The 17,943-nt window shown below is 41.8% G+C and overlaps 2 protein-coding genes across 6 annotated transcripts in view; one reads left to right on the top strand and one right to left on the bottom strand.

Annotated features, from left to right (window-relative positions):
* The window catches only part of CD96 (CD96 molecule), an 86,910-nt gene that overhangs the window by 34,392 nt on the left and 34,575 nt on the right, over positions 1–17,943 (top strand). For 3 of the 5 annotated variants that reach the window (XM_008530478.2, XM_070582761.1, XM_070582762.1), the window contains exons 6-7: positions 9,631–9,721; positions 11,775–11,963. In XM_008530478.2, coding sequence (XP_008528700.2) covers positions 9,631–9,721; positions 11,775–11,963 — 280 coding nt within the window. Of the gene's footprint in view, positions 1–8,917; positions 8,960–9,630; positions 9,722–11,774; positions 11,964–17,943 lie in introns of all 5 variants that reach the window. The other 2 variants (XM_070582758.1, XM_070582759.1) reach the window with 1 other exon arrangement.
* ZBED2 (zinc finger BED-type containing 2) lies at positions 3,676–7,344 on the bottom strand. The gene is made up of 2 exons (XM_008530446.2): positions 6,005–7,344; positions 3,676–5,771 (listed from the first exon to the last, which is right to left on the bottom strand). The coding sequence occupies exon 2, from the start codon at positions 4,956–4,958 to the stop codon at positions 4,305–4,307; it is 654 nt and encodes a 217-aa protein (XP_008528668.2). The 5' UTR covers positions 4,959–5,771; positions 6,005–7,344; the 3' UTR covers positions 3,676–4,304.

The raw sequence follows: 17,943 nt of genomic DNA, 5'->3' as shown, positions 1-17,943 counted from the left end.
GTTTCCCCATCTATATGAAGGGGATAAGAAGAGCATCTGCACGTTTTTGTTGTTTTTAATAATTAAATGAAATAATGTATGAAAAGTTCTTAGTTTTGCATGGCATATAGGAAGTGCTCAATAGACATTATTGTTGTTGGGACTATTATGCATATTAAGCAGCTGGCATTATCGTGGCATTACGACTTCATTCAAGCTTTTCAAAACCCAAGTGAAATAAATATTCTTATTAATTCTCAAACATTTCCCTCTTACATGGAATGACAGAAAATTATACCCATAGTCTGGTTTCTTCTAGCCCCAAGAACATTAAATAACTTGTGATTTCTGCTCTCGCTGAATATCAGTCATTTAACTTGACAGCTGCATACAAATCATAGTTCAGACTCTGTGGGATGGTTTTAGATGAGTGTATGCATGCATTATCCAAGCATTTGTGTCTTTTGTTGATTTTATGTATTAGCCTCTTAGATAATTGCTGTTGTAGTCCTGAGTATATAGAAAAAGATTTTAAATTTTTTGTTCTGCCACAATTAATTTCTAATTTTATTGGTGGACTTCATTTCAATAGTTCAAATAAGACAAATAATCTACAGGTACAATGTTTGGTAGACGTTTTTGATTCTTACAAGGATTTCTCGTGGGTTCTCGGTGCCAGAGTTTACAGGTAATATGGACTCAATCCAGATATGGAACCACAAGATCAGATCCAAGAACTCCAGTTTTTAAAAAAGAGGACTTTTTCTTACATGTTTTGAAATTCCCTCTTCTGTACCCATGCTTGCCTAGGTGCTGGCTGGGAAAACCAGAGAACCTTCCTTCCTGGAGAATTAGTGAATATTCTCTCACCAATTCCACATAACCAGCTACAGGACACAACTTGCCTATGGGTCTTTTAACATCTTGCCAAACATTAGTAATTCCTCACTTTCATATTCTCATAATCCCCATTGTACTTTTAATAACTCATTAACTCTTCAAAGCCCTTTCACATGCTTTTGTCATGTGACGCTCCCAACAAACCTCTGAAATAGCTAGGCCATCTGCCAGTTTACAAGTGAAAAACTGGGACCTGAAGAATTTGAACCACTGGCTGAGTCACTAATAAAGGGCAAAGCTGCGACGAGAATTCAGCATCCTCACATCCAAGCAGGATGGTATCATGAAAGGAGATCATGGTTTAGGGACAGATAAAATTAACGTCACATCCTAATTTGACCACTCACTAGCTACAGAACTTCATCAAGTAGTTAACCTCTGTGAGTCTCACCTAGCTCATCTCTTAAACCGGGATCATAATAAATATTCCACAGGATTCTTAGGTGAATTAAGTTTACGCACAGTAACACATAGATGGCACGTAGCAGATGTCTCAGGAATATTTCTTTCTTCCTGCTATTTATCATTCACCCACTCTCTTTCACCCATTCCTTCCTCTGCATGTATATGCATAAATCTACTACATGATTGATTCTAGGAGGCAGTGTGGGATAATGAAAAAGCAGATTGTGGAATCTGATAGACCTGGGTCTGCATCCTCCTCCATGACTTATGAACTCTGGTCCCTGGGAGGTCAGTTCCCCAGCTTCCTCATCAGTGAACAGGGGTAATGATCCCAACCTCACAAAGGTGATATAAGGATCAAATGAGAGAATGTGTGCAAAGTGTCTACCATCTGGCAACCACAAGTGTTGGGTAATGGTAATTTCCTACCCCTCTCTCTTCACTCCTTAGAAATTAACTAAGTCAACATGCACCTATCGGATGCCTACTATGTGCTACATATTTTCTACACCAGCAGCCCTTGGTGTTAGAACAATAGGGATTTGGTCAGTTGTGAGTTATGTTTTCCAGAATTACTAGTTAAAGTTATAAAGTTTATGATTAATTTAGTTTTCCAGTAAAATAGAAAATTACCCAAATTATTCAAACAATGATGCCTCTCAGGCTTAGACAAGCCAGGGATGTCCAAGGAGAGTGCCACACCTGTGGATGCGGTGTTCTTGTGTGTTCCTGAGGGCAAGGCTTCACCAGGGCTCGACCACAGCATGCGGCTGAGAAGGAAAGTCAGTCTTTAGGTTAGCCTTAACCTCAGGGCCCTTCATGTAGCGGATTTTTGCAGTACAGCAAAAGGTGCTGGGCCAAAGAGCCCTTCAGCCCACAGCCCATGGCCCTCCATGCCTCACTCTGGTGATGCACCAAAAGAAAGCACAAGAGAGATGCGTGGAAATTCCAGAGTTTACTCAACAGTTCAGTCTTTCCTTTATGCCTGTGTTTTGTGCTTTAAGTCCATCATCTCCATGTTTCTGTCCTTGTCACTCTCTACCTTTACTATGTTTGACAAAATTTAGGGGCAAAAGTAAAACAAAGCTATCTAACATGAAACATAGGAAATAAAAGCAGTCAAGGTTAAAATGCCTAAAAAGGAAGAGAGGCTAAAATAATAAGAACCATGTAAAACAGGCACCATAATCTAAAAACACACATCAGATTTTAGCAGGACGGAGAGGACCCTAAAAGGGGCACCACCCTCCTGTGGTGAAACCACATGGGAACTGAAATCTTTAACATCAGACAGATTTCTAGAAAAAAAGGGATTACAGGACTGCAGTACAACCTGGGTTTTTCACAAGCCTGTAGTTTGGACTTGTGTTTGTTCCACAAACAGCTCCCAGGAAAGACTGATCTGGCTATTAGAGATGCTGAGGAGTCTAAGAAGCAGTAAGAGGGAGCCATATAGGCGAGGACTGAATGAGGCAGGAAGCCCCGATTATGTCAGGATCTTGTCCACGTTCAGGGAGCTAGTGCTCATAAAGTACTCGGGCTATCTGCAAGGTGGTAAGATGCTGTCTTCACCTCCTCTTGTCTTCCCCAGCTCTCACCATCCCCCTTCCCCACTCCCAACTCAATTGAAAAAAGACTGCAGGTTCTAGAGGAATCATCCAAAACAAGCCAGCTCCAGTGCAAAGGCCAGAGTAGTTTTCACTTTGATTTTATTTTATTCCTGAGTTAACATTTTAGGCATATGCTCAGCTGCCCAGGGAATTTTTCTCTCCCTACGGATTATTAGACTCCCTTTTTTCAAAGCATCTATGAATGTTTAAAGATGAACAGTTTTTAAAAAATCGGAGAACAATGGATTGGCACGCAGTTAGCATTTCAGAGGCTGGAATAAAATCTAAAACCTGCAGGTCAAATGAATGAGCAGTGGTCTGTGGGGACAAAACAAAGCATTTAACTCAATAAAACTGGCCTCAAGATCTGGGTCTCTGCCCTTCAGGCTCCCATATGTCCTGGTCTCCTTTATCTTTCCATGGTGAGTTTTTTTCTGGGCAGCTGTCTCTCTTCTCCTATCTTCATATTTCGTCTCTATCCCTTTTTCTTTTTTTCACTTTTCTGCCTCTGTTCTTTATTCCTCCTCATTTACCCCATCTCTCCACTTTTTTCTTTTTCTTTCTGAGTTTCTTTCATCTCTTCCTCACTAACTGCTTCTCCTTCAACAAACTTTAATATGAAATGTTATCATATTTTTAAATATTTATGAATCGATTTTTATATCCTCTATTCTTAAGGTTCAATTCAAGTGAGTTGAAAAGTCTTTTATCTCTCTGTGATAATTACACATTAATTATGTAAGTGTTAGAGTGATGAAAAGACTTACGGGATTCAGGCAGGTTGTATCGATGACACAGCTTTAATACAAGCGGGTGGTACAACACTGCAACAACAGGAGAAAGATATGCATTGGAAGGGTCTGGAGAGCTCAGGCTCAAGCTTCTTTGTCCTTCCACTGCTGGGCCCAAAGGACAAGCTTTGAATCCAGTTCTCGAATCACCACCCGTATAAGTGCAAACACCTCGGTCCAAAGATGCCTAGGTTCTGCTCGTGGTAGGATCTCAGAGTGAGCTGGTCACGTAGGCACATTCCAGCTGCCCGACCAGCCTCAACCGTCAAAACCTTCAGCTCCACCAAAACTAAGCGCTAGGCAGAAATTCGGTTATCTTCACTCATCAGTGCTGACAGACTGGTACATTCCTCCACAAAACAACTCACGGACCCCTGGTGGCAACAACACGTTTATCTTTAACTAGTACATTTTGAAGTTGGGGCCAAGGGTCAGTACAGCTCTAAGAACCCTGTTGAAAAGCATTTAGTCAACTCAGACTGCTGAAATTAACCCATCCTATGAGCTCTTTCTCTTAAAAAACACCAAAACAAAACACTAAACTACTTTGCTTTGTGCTTAAGCTGCTTGCTATGAGTCTAAAGTGAGTGTTTTCAGAATAGATGCCCCAAAGCCCGATTTAAACAAAATGAAAGGGATGCGCTGCTGTTGGCAGGTCTTTCTCCCTCTGGCTGGCCTCCTTCTCAGCCTTCACCTTCCACTTCATCTCCAGGATGGCCCTTTCCACCTCCTCCAGGGCTCGCTCTCTCCTTTCCACGGCCCTCTCCCGCCATTCCACGGCCCTCTCCCTCCTAAGTACCTCCTTTTCTCTTTGGCTGGCCCATAAAGCCAGGGCCCCCACCTGCTCCAGGAACCTGGCCCAGTCTCCCTCAATGCCCATGGGGAGCTGAGGCCCTTGTGGCTTTGGGTCCTGGCGCTGCCCTGTCTGGCCATGGCCACTCTTCTCCAGCTCCTCTCTGTGCATGCTTTTCAGGTGCTTCCACAGGGCTGTGGTGCCCACGTTGACCCCAGGGCCACGGCTCACCAGCCTGCCACATAGGCGGCAGGTAGCATATTGGTTGGGGTGGTGGCCAGCACGAGCAGGGGCCAGGTGGAAATACTCCCATGCCTCAGAAAACCGGGTCCCCTTGTTGTGGGGCATTGGGGTGGGCGGGGCACTTGCAAAAGGGCCCACGGGTTCTCCCGAATCGCCGCCATCCTGCTCCTCCTTCATCTCTAAGTCCCCTTTTGCCTTCATCCTGGTCTCCTCCTCTTCCTCCTCTTCCCGCCTCATCCTGTCTCCTCTTCTACAGCTTTCCTGAGCCCAAAGTCTTAGTGTAACCACAACTAAGGTTAAATGAGAGCTTGTGGGAACTCTTGGGGATTTGCAATAATGGTCGAAGGCCGGCCACACCTGGGTGGTGTGATGTTTCCTCCTTTCTGCTTCACTGCAGAGTCAGGGTGAGTCAGAGCCAAGCCAAACAACCTCTGAGGCTCTCGTGTACATTCCCTCCAAGCCCAGGATAGGTACTGATCCCTCCTTGGCTGGGCCGGAGAAACAAAACGATTAGTCCAGCAGTTACAAAGCTCTACAGTGAACCAGGTGTTCTCAGCATCAACCACCACCACGGGTGCTTTTGAATACTGAAAACTGCAGGTCTTCTCTTGAGTCTCCTCCTGGCGGCTTCCACGGTGTCTGTGCTCCCAGATACCTATACAGTGTGTTTGGAGGCAAGGAGAGCAGCCTCAGGGTTGGGCTGTGCAGGATCCCCAGAAGCTGGGCCTCACCGGCTCTTCCTGGGCGTAGGTAGGAGCAAGCATGGACAGATGCAGATGTAGGAGCGAATCGCACTTCCTAAGAACTGTTGCAACAAGCAATCCAGAAGCTACAAAACCTGCCAGGATTTCAGTGTGAGGTCAGTTTGTCCCTAGAAAGGTCCCTGGGGAGCTGGGATTCTAAGAAATCCAAACGGCAGGCTTAACAGCTTTCAGCAGGAGGGGCTGGCTTGCGTGGAGGAGAAAGAGGTGGTGCACGTCTACAGATTTGGTGTCAGCGGTCGTGCCCGGCAAGCAGCTCACCACACTCCACCTTCCCTGGCACCGTCACCTGCAAAGCCAACAACTGATAAGACCTTCCTGACAGCAGCTTACTCCAGATGTGTGGCTTATTTGCTCCATTTTAAGGATAAATAAATCAACGGAAAATAATATGACATTTTTAAAACAGCCCAACTTCTCTCTCCTTTCGCGGACCATTTCTCAAGCGATTGAGAGCCTTACTGGTCAAGCTTTGCAACCCCAAAGTTGGGAAACCCTCCGCAGCTGCAAGTGGGTACTCACAGGCAAGCCAGCCTCTGGACTCGTCTCCGACGGCTCGGCTCGGGTGCAGGGTGAGTGCTCCTGCGCACTTGGACCGCTGTTAGCTGACTCTGGCCCCCAGAGGAGGGCACCTGCAGTTCCTGTCTCCTCCCACTTCCAGGGAAGCCTTGTTTCCAAGTGGGTGTGTCCCTGCCTGTAGGGTTTCTCTGCAACGCAGACCCAGAGGTAAACTTTGTCTCCGCCCGTCCCCCTCCACCACCAAAAGAAAATGTTCCTGGCAAATACCATGAGTGAAACAGTAAATCAAGCACCTGCAAGTCTTAGTTCTGTTTCCAGACGACTAGATCATCTGGCCTCTCAGGCAAAGAAAGAGATTTATGGGGAGAAAGGGTGAAATATGGGCAGAAAAACCACATGCCTCAAGGACATCTGTGGTTTCACATACTTGGTCCGTGAATCTCGATTTTTGGATTGGAAAATGTGGATGTTGTAAATACAGTCAGTAGAAAGCCAAAGAACTCGCAGAAAAGAGAAGAGTAAGTGAAAGCAAACCCCCCAATTCAAAGAAATATGGCAAATTGGGAAACAGGTTTGGGGTTGCTTTTTATTATATTATATAGCTAGAGTTGAAAAAAAATGCTATTGGCTTCTACTCTCAGTTGGAGTGAAATAAAGGGATAATCATAACTTGAGCAAAAAATATGTATGTACATACATACTATAAATTTATTATATATATATATTGAAATTTAGGAAGCAAAATCTACCAAGAGGAGACAGGAACATTTTAAAGAAGGTGTTTGTGGAATAGAAAATCTTGAGTTATAGGAGAAAAGATAGAAATGGGAGAGTAGAAAACATGTAGACGCTGAAAGGTACATTTTAAATGAAATAAAAAGAGGGGGAGTGGAGAGAAGACTCCAAATAAAAAGGAAGAGAGTTGGTAAATAAATAGGGAGACTTTTTCTTAAGCTTTCTCTTTCTAGACTAAAAAGCTAAACGTTTTCAAAATGATTCTATGAAAAGCCTTATGGAAAAGGTTGTGTTTGAACTTAGGCAAACTATGGGCTCATTTACAAATGGTCACCATTTCAGTATTTCACCTGAAATGATCAGTCTTGCAGGCAGATTTGGATTCATTTTTCGTGAATCATCAACCTCATCACGCTTCAGCTGAGGGAGCACTGGCTTCCCTCTGCTTCCAGGACAACATCCCCAATTCACACCTAGGCCTGTGGACTCAGTCCTTCTATCCACCTTTGTGAATCCCGACTACTTTCCACCACAGACTGTAGAATCCAGGCCCACTTCTTCCCTGTTCACAAAATATGACTCTGTTGTCTAAGTTATCCCCAGATTTCACCCTTCTCTGCACTCCTACAGAACCGTCCAATTACTTTGGGGCACTTACTACACGACTCTTTCTGCTATTACTCACTTATTCCATGTGTACTTAGAATAATACGTTGGAGAAACCAGTTGTTTAGCTTGTCTTATGGATGAAAAAAGCACACAGTGAGTGAGTCAATGATTTTTATTTCTCAGCAGAGGAACATATGTGTGTGTGTGTGTCTATGTGTGTGTATCTATGTGTGTGCTTATATACATGCGCACATACACTCTTGTGCATATTTACTTCGTTCTTTTTTTTTTCAAATCTAACATGTTTTTCTTACTCATTTGGAAGTTTCCAAATAAACACAGCTCTGCTTGCTCAGCAAACCATATATGCTTGATGTTTCATAAGATGTTTGACGTGAATTTGAACTAGTTTCTTCTGCTGCTTTTCAATTTTAGAAAGACTGGGAGGAGGTTCAGGACAAGAACCGTATTCCTAAATGAAATCTTGGAACACAATCTTGGTGGAGAATATTTGAAATTTGTATCATTCAATAAAATCTGAATTCAGAGAATCCACAGGAGTTAAATCTTTTTAACATTTTTATTAAGTTGACAAGAGAATTCTTCAGTGAGCCAGATGCCTTTGTAACATAATGGAACCCCCGATTGTTCCTGGTATTACCATGTCACCATCTCTGGGTAGGTTAACTGAGCACGGAGGAAATGAATCATGAGAGTGGTTAAAGGTATTGACAGGAAACAAACCTTTACAACTTTCTATTTTTTAACATTTTATTTTCTATAAGTCTTACATCCCTTCACAGACCACCTGGAGATAAACATCAATCTTTGGCATTTTGTTGGATTAAGTAAACTGAATTCTCTTTCCTTTACTTAATAAGAATATATTTTAGGGGATCTGATTTTGCTCTCAATTTTCTAGGACAGAAAGTGACATAATTTCATGGACCTGCATCCCTGCCGGATGCATGTCGCCCCATTGTTGAGTGCTGAATGGGTGGGAAAACTGGGAGCTGCAGTGTTTGCTACCACAATCTGGGAAACGGCAGATAGCTTCTTTGGAAAGTCTCGTGATTTCCTTGGGGTTTTTGCAGTGATGAAATGAGGGATGTTAAACTGCACCTCAGTAGCATCTCCCCAGAAAAACGTTACTCAGTATCCTTAAGTTTGATTTCCCAGCCCTGCTCAGGACCAGATTCTTCGGGCATAATTAGTCGGTGGAGAAATTGGCACACCAACTATTACGTACAGTTAATTGTTCTTTACTATTTAACTAATATATTCATTAATTGTGGAAAATATTTGAGAACTAAGAACTAGGTGGGTCATTTGTAAAATATACACATGATGAGAAAACAAGTAACTATATCCAGGATTATAATTTTGCAGTGTCTCACATAAAATAACAAGGATCCAATAAGTCATACTGGATATTTTCACCACTCTATTGAAGGAACCACCGTCTCACAAAGAACAAACATAGCGTAGGAAATAAAGCATAACTAACTCCACATCTAACTTTCTGGTTTTGTAGCATAAGCTACCTGTTCTTCTGTTTCTTTCTTTTTTCAGTACAATGTGGTTTACCAGGAAATAGCTTGGACTGGATTTGAGGTAACACAGCTCCCAACTGTGCCATCAGCTACATTCCACTCCCTTTAACCATTCTGTGGTTCTGTTCCTTGGTTTCCCCATCTGTCAAATGGTGAGAATAATGCAAGTCCTACCCTCCCTATAGGATTGGTAAGATGATAAAATGAAAAATGAGTTAGGAAACCTCTTTATGAGTCAAAAGCGAGATATTTATATTAAATGGTTTCTGTGGTTGTTGCTACAAACAGTACTTTACATTATTTGGGGAATGGAAAGAACCAAAGTGTGGATGTCTTTTAGTTTTTAGTCTAACAAAATATTCTTCTCTGGCCTCTTCCTGTTAGAGCCTCTTCTTTCCATCCTCTGGTTTCCGTTTGGTCCTATCTTATTCTGCCTTCATCAAGTTGTGATTTCCCTTTTCCAGAACCCAGAATTCAGACTTGCAACATTAGTATAGTCCTAGATGCTTCTTAAGCTGACCTAGGATTCTAGCCATTAATTTATAACATATCTATAGGAGACAGCCTATGTATGGTTTATACAACCTCTTAAAGGTAAACATTGCCTTGTTAAAAGTAGAGAAAATGGTTGCCTGCCAATTAGCCTCGTGTGAAGATTGGTGGAGATGTAAGGGGCACCAATTTCTTCTGAATTTGCAAATAATCCTTTCTGTGCTCTGTCTTTACCCCCAGAGAATATTTAACTGCTCACTGAGGAATGTATTTCCCACAGCAAATCTCACATGGTTTACAGACAGAAGCTTTCCTCAAGGGGAAAGAGAAGGTAAGGAAATCAGCCAATGGAAGAGGGATTGGCAAAGAAAGAAAAAAACCAAAGAACAATAGAAATAGTGGTTGTCCAAGCTGATCTTGGCATTTAAGAACAATTTTCATTCCAAGAAAAACATCTTGCCTACCAGATGCCATCTTCTGACACCTCATCTGGCTCCTCCAAGGGGATGGGGAGTAACATTTTCCAGAATGTAAGGAATACGATTGACTTTGTCAACTCTCATATAAACACTAATGTTTTATTTAATTAACTGTTATTAAAAGCAGATCACTTATAGGAGGGCAAAAAAGTCTAATTCAAAATATTTATGAATAATTTCATTTAGTTCAGCTAACTTGGCACCACTGCTTTAAATCAACAAGGAAATAATTTTAACTTTTTTTGTAAGGATCTGGGTAGGATAGAGATGGGTAGAGGAGGTGTACATAAAGGACCTGGCTCTGTGATGAGGAACTTGTCCACCAGAAGGATTAAAAGTTCCTGGAGCAGGAACACGCACTGAGACAAGCTCGGGTGAGAATGCACAAAGCCGTATTTTTCACATGTGGTAAACATGACAACCTTTGCCAGAAAAATCCCAGCTGTCCCCTACCTGGGACACAGCCCTTCTCTTGTCTCGAGTCATTTTTCCTCAAAGATCAATATATATATTTTTTTTTTAAAGATTTTATTTTTTCCTTTTTCTCCCCAAAGCCCCCTGGTACATAGTTGTGCATTCTTCGTTGTGGGTTCTTCTAGTTGTGGCATGTGGGACGCTGCCTCAGCGTGGTCTGATGAGCAGTGCCATGTCCGCGCCCAGGATTCGAATTAACGAAACACTGGGCCGCCTGCTGCGGAGTGCGCGAACTTAACCACTCGGCCACGGGGCCAGCCCCGAAGATCAATATATTTTTAACAGTAACTGAGTCACACAGCTCTGCATTATTATTTTTAATTGATAAAATTAAAAGTTTATGTTGATGAAAGATTGTATTGATCCACTTGGTTCCTTTTGAGACTATTATTGGTTTTGTTATTAGCTCACTTTAAAAAGAGTTCACCCACAACAACAGGATGAAATCCTGAAAATATCTGTTAAAGTTCATTATAGATATGTTCTCCTGTTAAGTAAGCCCTGACTTGGTGTAACCATTACTCTCCCGCTCATGAGGCCAGACAGTGTGGTCAGAATTCTACCAGCATACAACTACGTTTAGTTATTAACTCTGGCAAGTTATGACTTCAGAACAAGCACTTAGAACCTTTAATGTAAAGAGGCTCTGAGAGTTCGGAAAGTTCTGGCCTATGACGACAGATGGTTTTACATTAATTCCTGCTGTCATATATGCTATTTGGAGTTTATACCAACAGGGGCAGTTAAACAGGGTTTTATTTCTAAAGAAGATTCACAGGACCCAAAATGGTGATAAGTCTCGCTTATTTCAGGAAGAGGATGCCGTATAGCGACACTGTGAAAATGAGGACGTGCATCAGCTGCACACGTTTAGAGCAAGCGGTCCAGCAAAGTCACTCGGGGGCTCCTTTGTCTTCCTCTGGAAGGGGGATCTGGGTAAGGGGAAGCCATGAATACGGCACAGAACACCTCAGAAGTGGAGAGCCCAAAACAGGCTGGGCTGAGGTTGTTTTATATTTTACTAGTCACTTAGGCACAGTCCTATGTACCCAGACTAGACAGCAGAGCCCTTCCAGGTTCTCACCCAGACCAGGTACAGATCATCAATCTCACTATTATCAATAAACAATGCTGGTGAGCTAGGACAACCTACCCCAGACCTCTTGCATCCATGGTTACAAACAAAGCAACACTGTTAATCAACACTTTTCACACCTTGACCATGGATCAATGCCAGGCAGGAGCTTGAGCAGAGCAGTCCAGGTTGATTCCAGGCCTGATGGAACAAACCTTCACTGCACAGAAGCTGCAGTCTGTCCACGTGAGACTCTACATTACCATAAGTCAAACCACCTCCAGCCATGCCTGGCATCAGTGTCCGGCTTGTACAGAAAACACCGGTGATTAACCTTGTTCTTATCTGTCTTGTAGGAAGATACATTACTAATGAGGAAAGGAAAGGCAAAGGCGGATTTTTGGAACTGAAGTCTGTTTTGACAATGGTGTATGGTAATAAACCAGCCCAGTCAAACAACCTGACCATCTGGTGTACGGCTCTGTCTCCAGCCCCTGGAAATAAAGTGTGGAATATCTCATCCAAAAAGATCACTTTTTCCTTGGGTGAGTTGTCTACTTAATGAGGTCAACAAGTGATGGCCAAGACTGCCCTTAAATCAGAGCATTTCCAAATCGGAACAAATAGAATACTTATTATTTACATGATATTTTAATCTCAGAAAATTCTCTCTAGAGGACTCAAAATTATTAAATTTCAAATTAGCAAACGTTTTTGACAAATGACACTCAACTGAAAAGAATTTCTTCAAATGAAAAGTAGCTGATTCCTGTTCCTAAGAATTATTTCTGGCGAATGCAGCAAATTCTTTGCTCAAATTAAATTAATAACTTTTAACTAACTAGCATTTTTATTAATCTACCATATAGTGAAAATTAACGTCAATACATTAATGATCAGGGGAGATTTTAACAATCCTAAAATTGCTCTGAGTCATCAAAAACTTTCAATTTTATATAGCATATGTAATTTTAATACTTAGGAATGGATAAACCATGTATGAGATTAATACCCCAAGAATAGGGACTGTATCTTAATGATTTTTGTACCTACAGTTTTAAGCACAGAATTTGGCACATAGGTGACTTTTTATGACTTGAAAATTGATGTGTAAGATCATTCTACTTAATTACAACAATTGATTAAGCAGAATATTTACTACTCTGAGCCAGATCAAATAATGGAGATTTTACTGTGTAAAAGATGTGAACAAATGTCTCAAAACATGCAATGACAACAGATTACTTATAAAAAAAATAGAAGTTTGTGATGACAGCTGTCAAATATGCATATATAACAGTAAAGTAATACCTATAAAACTTAAACAGATTGCCAAATCATCATTACGACACTGCAGGACCGTTAACATCTTCTACCACCTTCTTATTTTCAGAGTTACTGTAGTCTATAATATATTCACAAAAACCAAAATATGAGGGAAAGGCCTTTGTTCCAAGGCCACAGTCTGCATCTTGGGTCCTGCCCAACCATGTCACAAATGCGGGCGCTTGGTTACTAGGAGGCTTGGGTGCAGAAGGGTATATGGCTCCAGGCACATCCATTCCCACTTCTCAGAAGCAGTCGCCATTCTGATACGGGGGCAGTGGCATCATCTCTGTAATCCTGCAGGTGTGTACATGCATGTGCAGGAATACGTCATCCTGCGAACTTTGACTTAATTATTCAGAAGTGGTCATGGGTTTACAGTGAAACATCCCTACTCTACTTTGTCTAATTCCCTCAGAAATAATTGCGCCTCCTTCCTAGAAGGCTGCACATGGTCAGGGCTGGAGTCTGGGAACAGTGTGAAGGTAACGAGTTCTCACATAGTTTTGCCAGTAGCTTTGGCAGAATCTAAAGTCACAAGCTAAAGCCTGAACAACCTCAAATTCCCCAGGAGAATGCTGTCTTCATCACAGACAGAACCATGTTTAAAAAATCAGTATTTTCTGATGTTAAAACTGTGCTTGGTTTTTTTTTAAAGACTTCATTTATTATTACTATTTTTTTTGGTGAGGAAGATTCTCCCCGAGCTAGCATCTGTGCCAGTCTTCGTCTATTTTGTATGTGGGTCACCACCACAGCCTGGCCACTGATGAGTGGTGTAGATCTCTGCCTGGACATTGAACTGGACTCACTGAAGCAGGATGAGCCAAACTCAACCACTAGGCAACAGGGCTGGCCCCAAGAGTTTATTATTTGAAAGCAATTTAAGTTCACAGCAAAATTAAGAAGGTACAGAGATTTCCCATGTACCCTGCCTCCACACATGTATATGCTCCCCCATTATCAACATCCTTACCAGAAAGGTGCATTTGTTACAATTGATGAACCTACATTGAAACATCATAACTACCCAAAGTCCATGTTTTACTTCAGGGTTCACTCTTGGTGTTGTACATTCTGTGGGCTTGAACAAATGCATAATGACATGTACCCATCATTATAGTATCAAACAAAGTGCTTTCACTGCCTTAAAAATCCTCTGTGGTCTGCCTATTCATCATTCCCTCCCCACCCCAACCCCGGGCAACTATAGATCTTTTTACTATTTCTAGAGTTTTGCCTTTTCAAGAACATCATATAGTTAGAATCATGCAGTATGTAGTCTTTTCAGATTGGCTTCTTTCACTTGGTAGTATGTATTTCAGGTTCTTCCGTGTCATCTCATGACTTGATAGCTCAGATCTTTTAAGCATTAAATAATAATAACGTACTGCAGTTTATTCATCCATTCCCCTACTGAACAACATCTTGGTTGCTTCCAAGTTTTTGTTTCTTTTTTTTGAGGAAGATTAGCCCCGAGCTAACTGCTGCCAATTCTCCTCTTTTTGCTGAGGAAGACTCGCCCAGAGCTAACATCCCTGCCCATCTTCCTCTACTTTAAATGTGGAACGCCTACCACAGCATGGCTTTTGCCAAGCGGTGCCATGTCAGCACCCGGGATCCAAACTGGTGAACCCTGGGCCACCAAGAGCAGAACGTGCGAACTTAACCACTGCGCCACCAGGCCAGCCCCAAAGTTTTGACAATTATGAACCAAGTGGCTATAAACATCCAGGTGGAGGTTATGTGTGGATAGGAGTTTTTAGCTCCTTTCAGTAACTACCCAGGAGCATGATTGCTGGATCATACGGTAAGAGTAAGTTTACTTTTGATTGCAACTTCCAAACTACCTTCCAAAATTGGCTGTACCATTTTGCATCCCCACCAACAATGAATGAGAGTTCCTGTTGCTTCATATCCTCACCAGCGTTTTCTGTTGTCAGTGCTCTAGATTTTGGCCCTTCTAATAGGGGTGTAGTAGTATCTCATTGTTGTTTTAATTTGTGTTTCTCTGAGAACACATGATATGGAGCATCTTTTCATACGCTTATTTGCCATCTGTGTATCTTCTTTGTGTCTGTTAAAGTCTTTGGCTCAGTTTTTAATCAATTTGTTTGCTTTCTTATTGTTGAGTTTTAAGAGTTCTTTGTATATTTTGGATATTAGTCCCTTATCTGATGTTTCTTTTGCAAGTATTTTCATCCCAGTCCGTGGCTTATCTTTTCATTCTCTTGAACTGTGCTTGGCTTTAAGATCAGAAAATAATGAATATTTTTAGGGTAATAAGGGAGAGTATTGATTCTGATACCCAAAGCACACCATAATTCCAATTTACCAGACAGCTTTTGATCTAGCATAATTTTAGGCTCTGAGCAGATGGTTAATTTTAAATTGTCAAATGAGTTTTTATCCTTTATTATCAAATACTAAAGGAAATAAATCTTAAAGAGTTCAGTTTCCCAAAATTTTAGCTTACATTCTGATCACATTCTGATCTCTGTGAATGATTTGGAAGATGCATTTGAGGCTCTGTAAAGCAATGGCATCACTGTGTCATAGTTCCCTATTTGTTAAAAGTTCTTAAACACTCACTTCCAAACATTCTTTCTGCCTGTGGAAGAAACACTGCGTGCCTTATGAACTCTGGAGTATAATTCAGATGCTTTGTGCAAGAGTCATTGCCCTACCAAGCTATTATTGTTGACAGATACTGAGATGAAAATACAGAAGAAAAATCTGTCTCTTCTGAGCACTAAAGTTGAGACATTCTCAGAATATTACAGAGCAGGAAGGAGATTTAGTGAGACAAGGAGAGGAGTTTTTGCTCTCTTTTGTTCTCACAGAAGAATAATAATGTTGGAAGGCTGCAAAATAACAGCCCTCTAAGTTGCCCTTCTCAACCAAGACTCCCAGGAAATTCAGCGCTTAGCAATTCTCATTCTAGAAAACTCAGAAGGGGAAGGGGTCAAGGTGGAGTGATCAGTGGCTCATCAGGCAGCTATTTGAGTCCCAGGGCCTACAGATTCCTGTGAGTTAACAATAATTTTTTTTTTTTTTGAGGAAGATTAGCCCTGAGCTAACATTCACTGCCAATCCTCCTCTTTTTGCTGAGGAAGACTGGCCCTGAGTCGATATACATGTCCATCCTCCTCCACTTTATATGTGGGACGCCTGCCACAGCACGGCTTGAGAAGCCATGCATAGGTCCACGCCCGGAATCCAAACTGGAGAACCCCAGGCCACCAAAGCTGAATGCGCAAACTTAACCGCTATGCCACTGGACTGGCCCCAACACTGAATTTTTTTTAAAGCCCATTCCAAAAATATCCTGCCCTGTCAGCCCAACTTATCAGAATGTCTAAAATTGTAGCACAACAGAGTCAAATTCGGGGCATATTCAAAGAGTTGGGGGGTTTGTTTGTTTCTTTTTGAAGTGGAGGAGATGTTTTGTTTTGTTTTCATTCAAAGTTGAGTGCAACTGCCCCCTGAGGTGGGTAATATCCTGGCTGCCATCAATCTTGATGGAGATTTGGGTATTAAATGAACTTCCAACTGTAACTGTTGAGATCAAGACCTTTGGGATAGAAAGAAAGAGTTAAGGGTTGATGAGTTGCGTGAGTGTGGCTTTGAATGTTCCTGTGTATTTGGGGATATGGAGAGAGGATTAAAAAGGGATTTATCAGTAGTGGGACAAGAGAACCACTGAATATTGAGCTAGGATATGCCAGACAAATATTTCTTATTTCATGATCTCCTTCACACCAATGACTGATCCTGGGGATCCTGGAGTAGCAATAAAGGACTTTAATATACATACAAATCCCCAAGGATCTTGCTAAAACACGGATTCTGATTCATTAAGTCAGGGAAGCGGGGCAAGGCCTGAGATTCTGCGTTTCTAACAAGCTCCTAAGAGAAGCCATGGACATGTTTTGAGAAGCTAGCTCTGGGATTTGGTTTGTTTCTAGCTGGACCAGCTAAGTGTTGATTCAAGCTCTGAGGAAGCCCTAGAATTGACCTGGCCCTTGTGGGACAGACACATGGCCACTGCTGCCAGGGGTGGTCCTGAGAGCTCCGTGGGGCCTGCTGCAGAGTGAAGAATGGAATGGGAATGGAAGAAGTTGCTTTAGGCCAGCAGCTCAACCCCTTACAGCGTTATGGTAAATGTAATGGGCTGAAACTGGTTGACATGTTTCTTCTAAAGTCTGCTTTTGAGTTTTGGGAAATAATTTTTCCCTGTTAAGTTTTAGCCACTCCTTTCTACACATCCCGAGTTTTATTTTGACCAAGGCAGAGTTTCTACTTTATAGGTCAATCTGAAACCAGAAGGACTCTTGGCCTCAGGTTTCATGTTGAAAGCTGCAAGTTTTTTTGTCACAGGGCAAAGAGCTCATCTCAAAATGCGAATCTTGCAGTAACAACTTCCTAATGCGCTTGTGTACCAAGAACTCCTCAGCTTACAAAGATGTTTGGTGTTGAAATATGGCAGAATAACATCCTAAAATAGAAATATTCAATAAAAGGAGAATAAATGTTTTCATTATAGAAATCCAGGATTGAGCAAACTTATCAACATCTTCTGTTCCAGGAATTGGCAAACTGTTTTCTGTTTTTATCTGCCAGATAGTGAATATTTTATGCTTCGTGGACCATGTGGTCTCTATCACAGTTACTCAGCTCTGCCATTATGGTACAAAAGCAGCCATAGAAATATATAAACCAATGGGCATGACTGTGTTCCAAAAAAATTTTATTTACAAACCTAGGCAGTGGGTGGGATTTGACCTTGGGCCATAATTTGCCAATCTCTGTTCTAATCGGTTACAGAGAAAAACATCTAGGCATCATTTATCTTTCCAGTCCATGCTCCATCTTATTACGGTTACTACTTTGTAAGATGATGTTTATGATGCACCAGCAATGAGGTATGTACTTAAAGTTAGTCTTATTTCTTCTATTGTTAAGAATGAATTTGTATGCATTCATCCACTTACCTTTGTGAGGAACCAGACACACAGTGAGGAGTGAAACAATTGCTCCTCTTAAGAGGCATACCCAATGAATAATAAGGCCTTTGCCAGGGTAAACATTGAGCACTATGAGCACATTACAACGATCCCTAGGCTTCTCCAAGTTTGAGGAGGTGCAGACCTACCAAGAGTTTGGGGGCAGGAAATAGCATGAACAAAGACCAAGAAG

This window comes from Equus przewalskii, chromosome 18 (genome assembly GCF_037783145.1).
Source record: "Equus przewalskii isolate Varuska chromosome 18, EquPr2, whole genome shotgun sequence".
Lineage (NCBI taxonomy): Eukaryota > Metazoa > Chordata > Mammalia > Perissodactyla > Equidae > Equus > Equus przewalskii.
The sequence above is the reverse complement of the archived record's forward strand: the minus strand, read 5'-3'. Positions and strand labels throughout refer to the sequence as shown.

Bases quoted from the DNA above. Each gene is read 5' to 3' on its own strand.
- ZBED2 (XM_008530446.2), bottom strand. From the start codon at position 4,958: ATGAGGCGGGAAGAGGAGGAAGAGGAGGAGACCAGGATGAAGGCAAAA.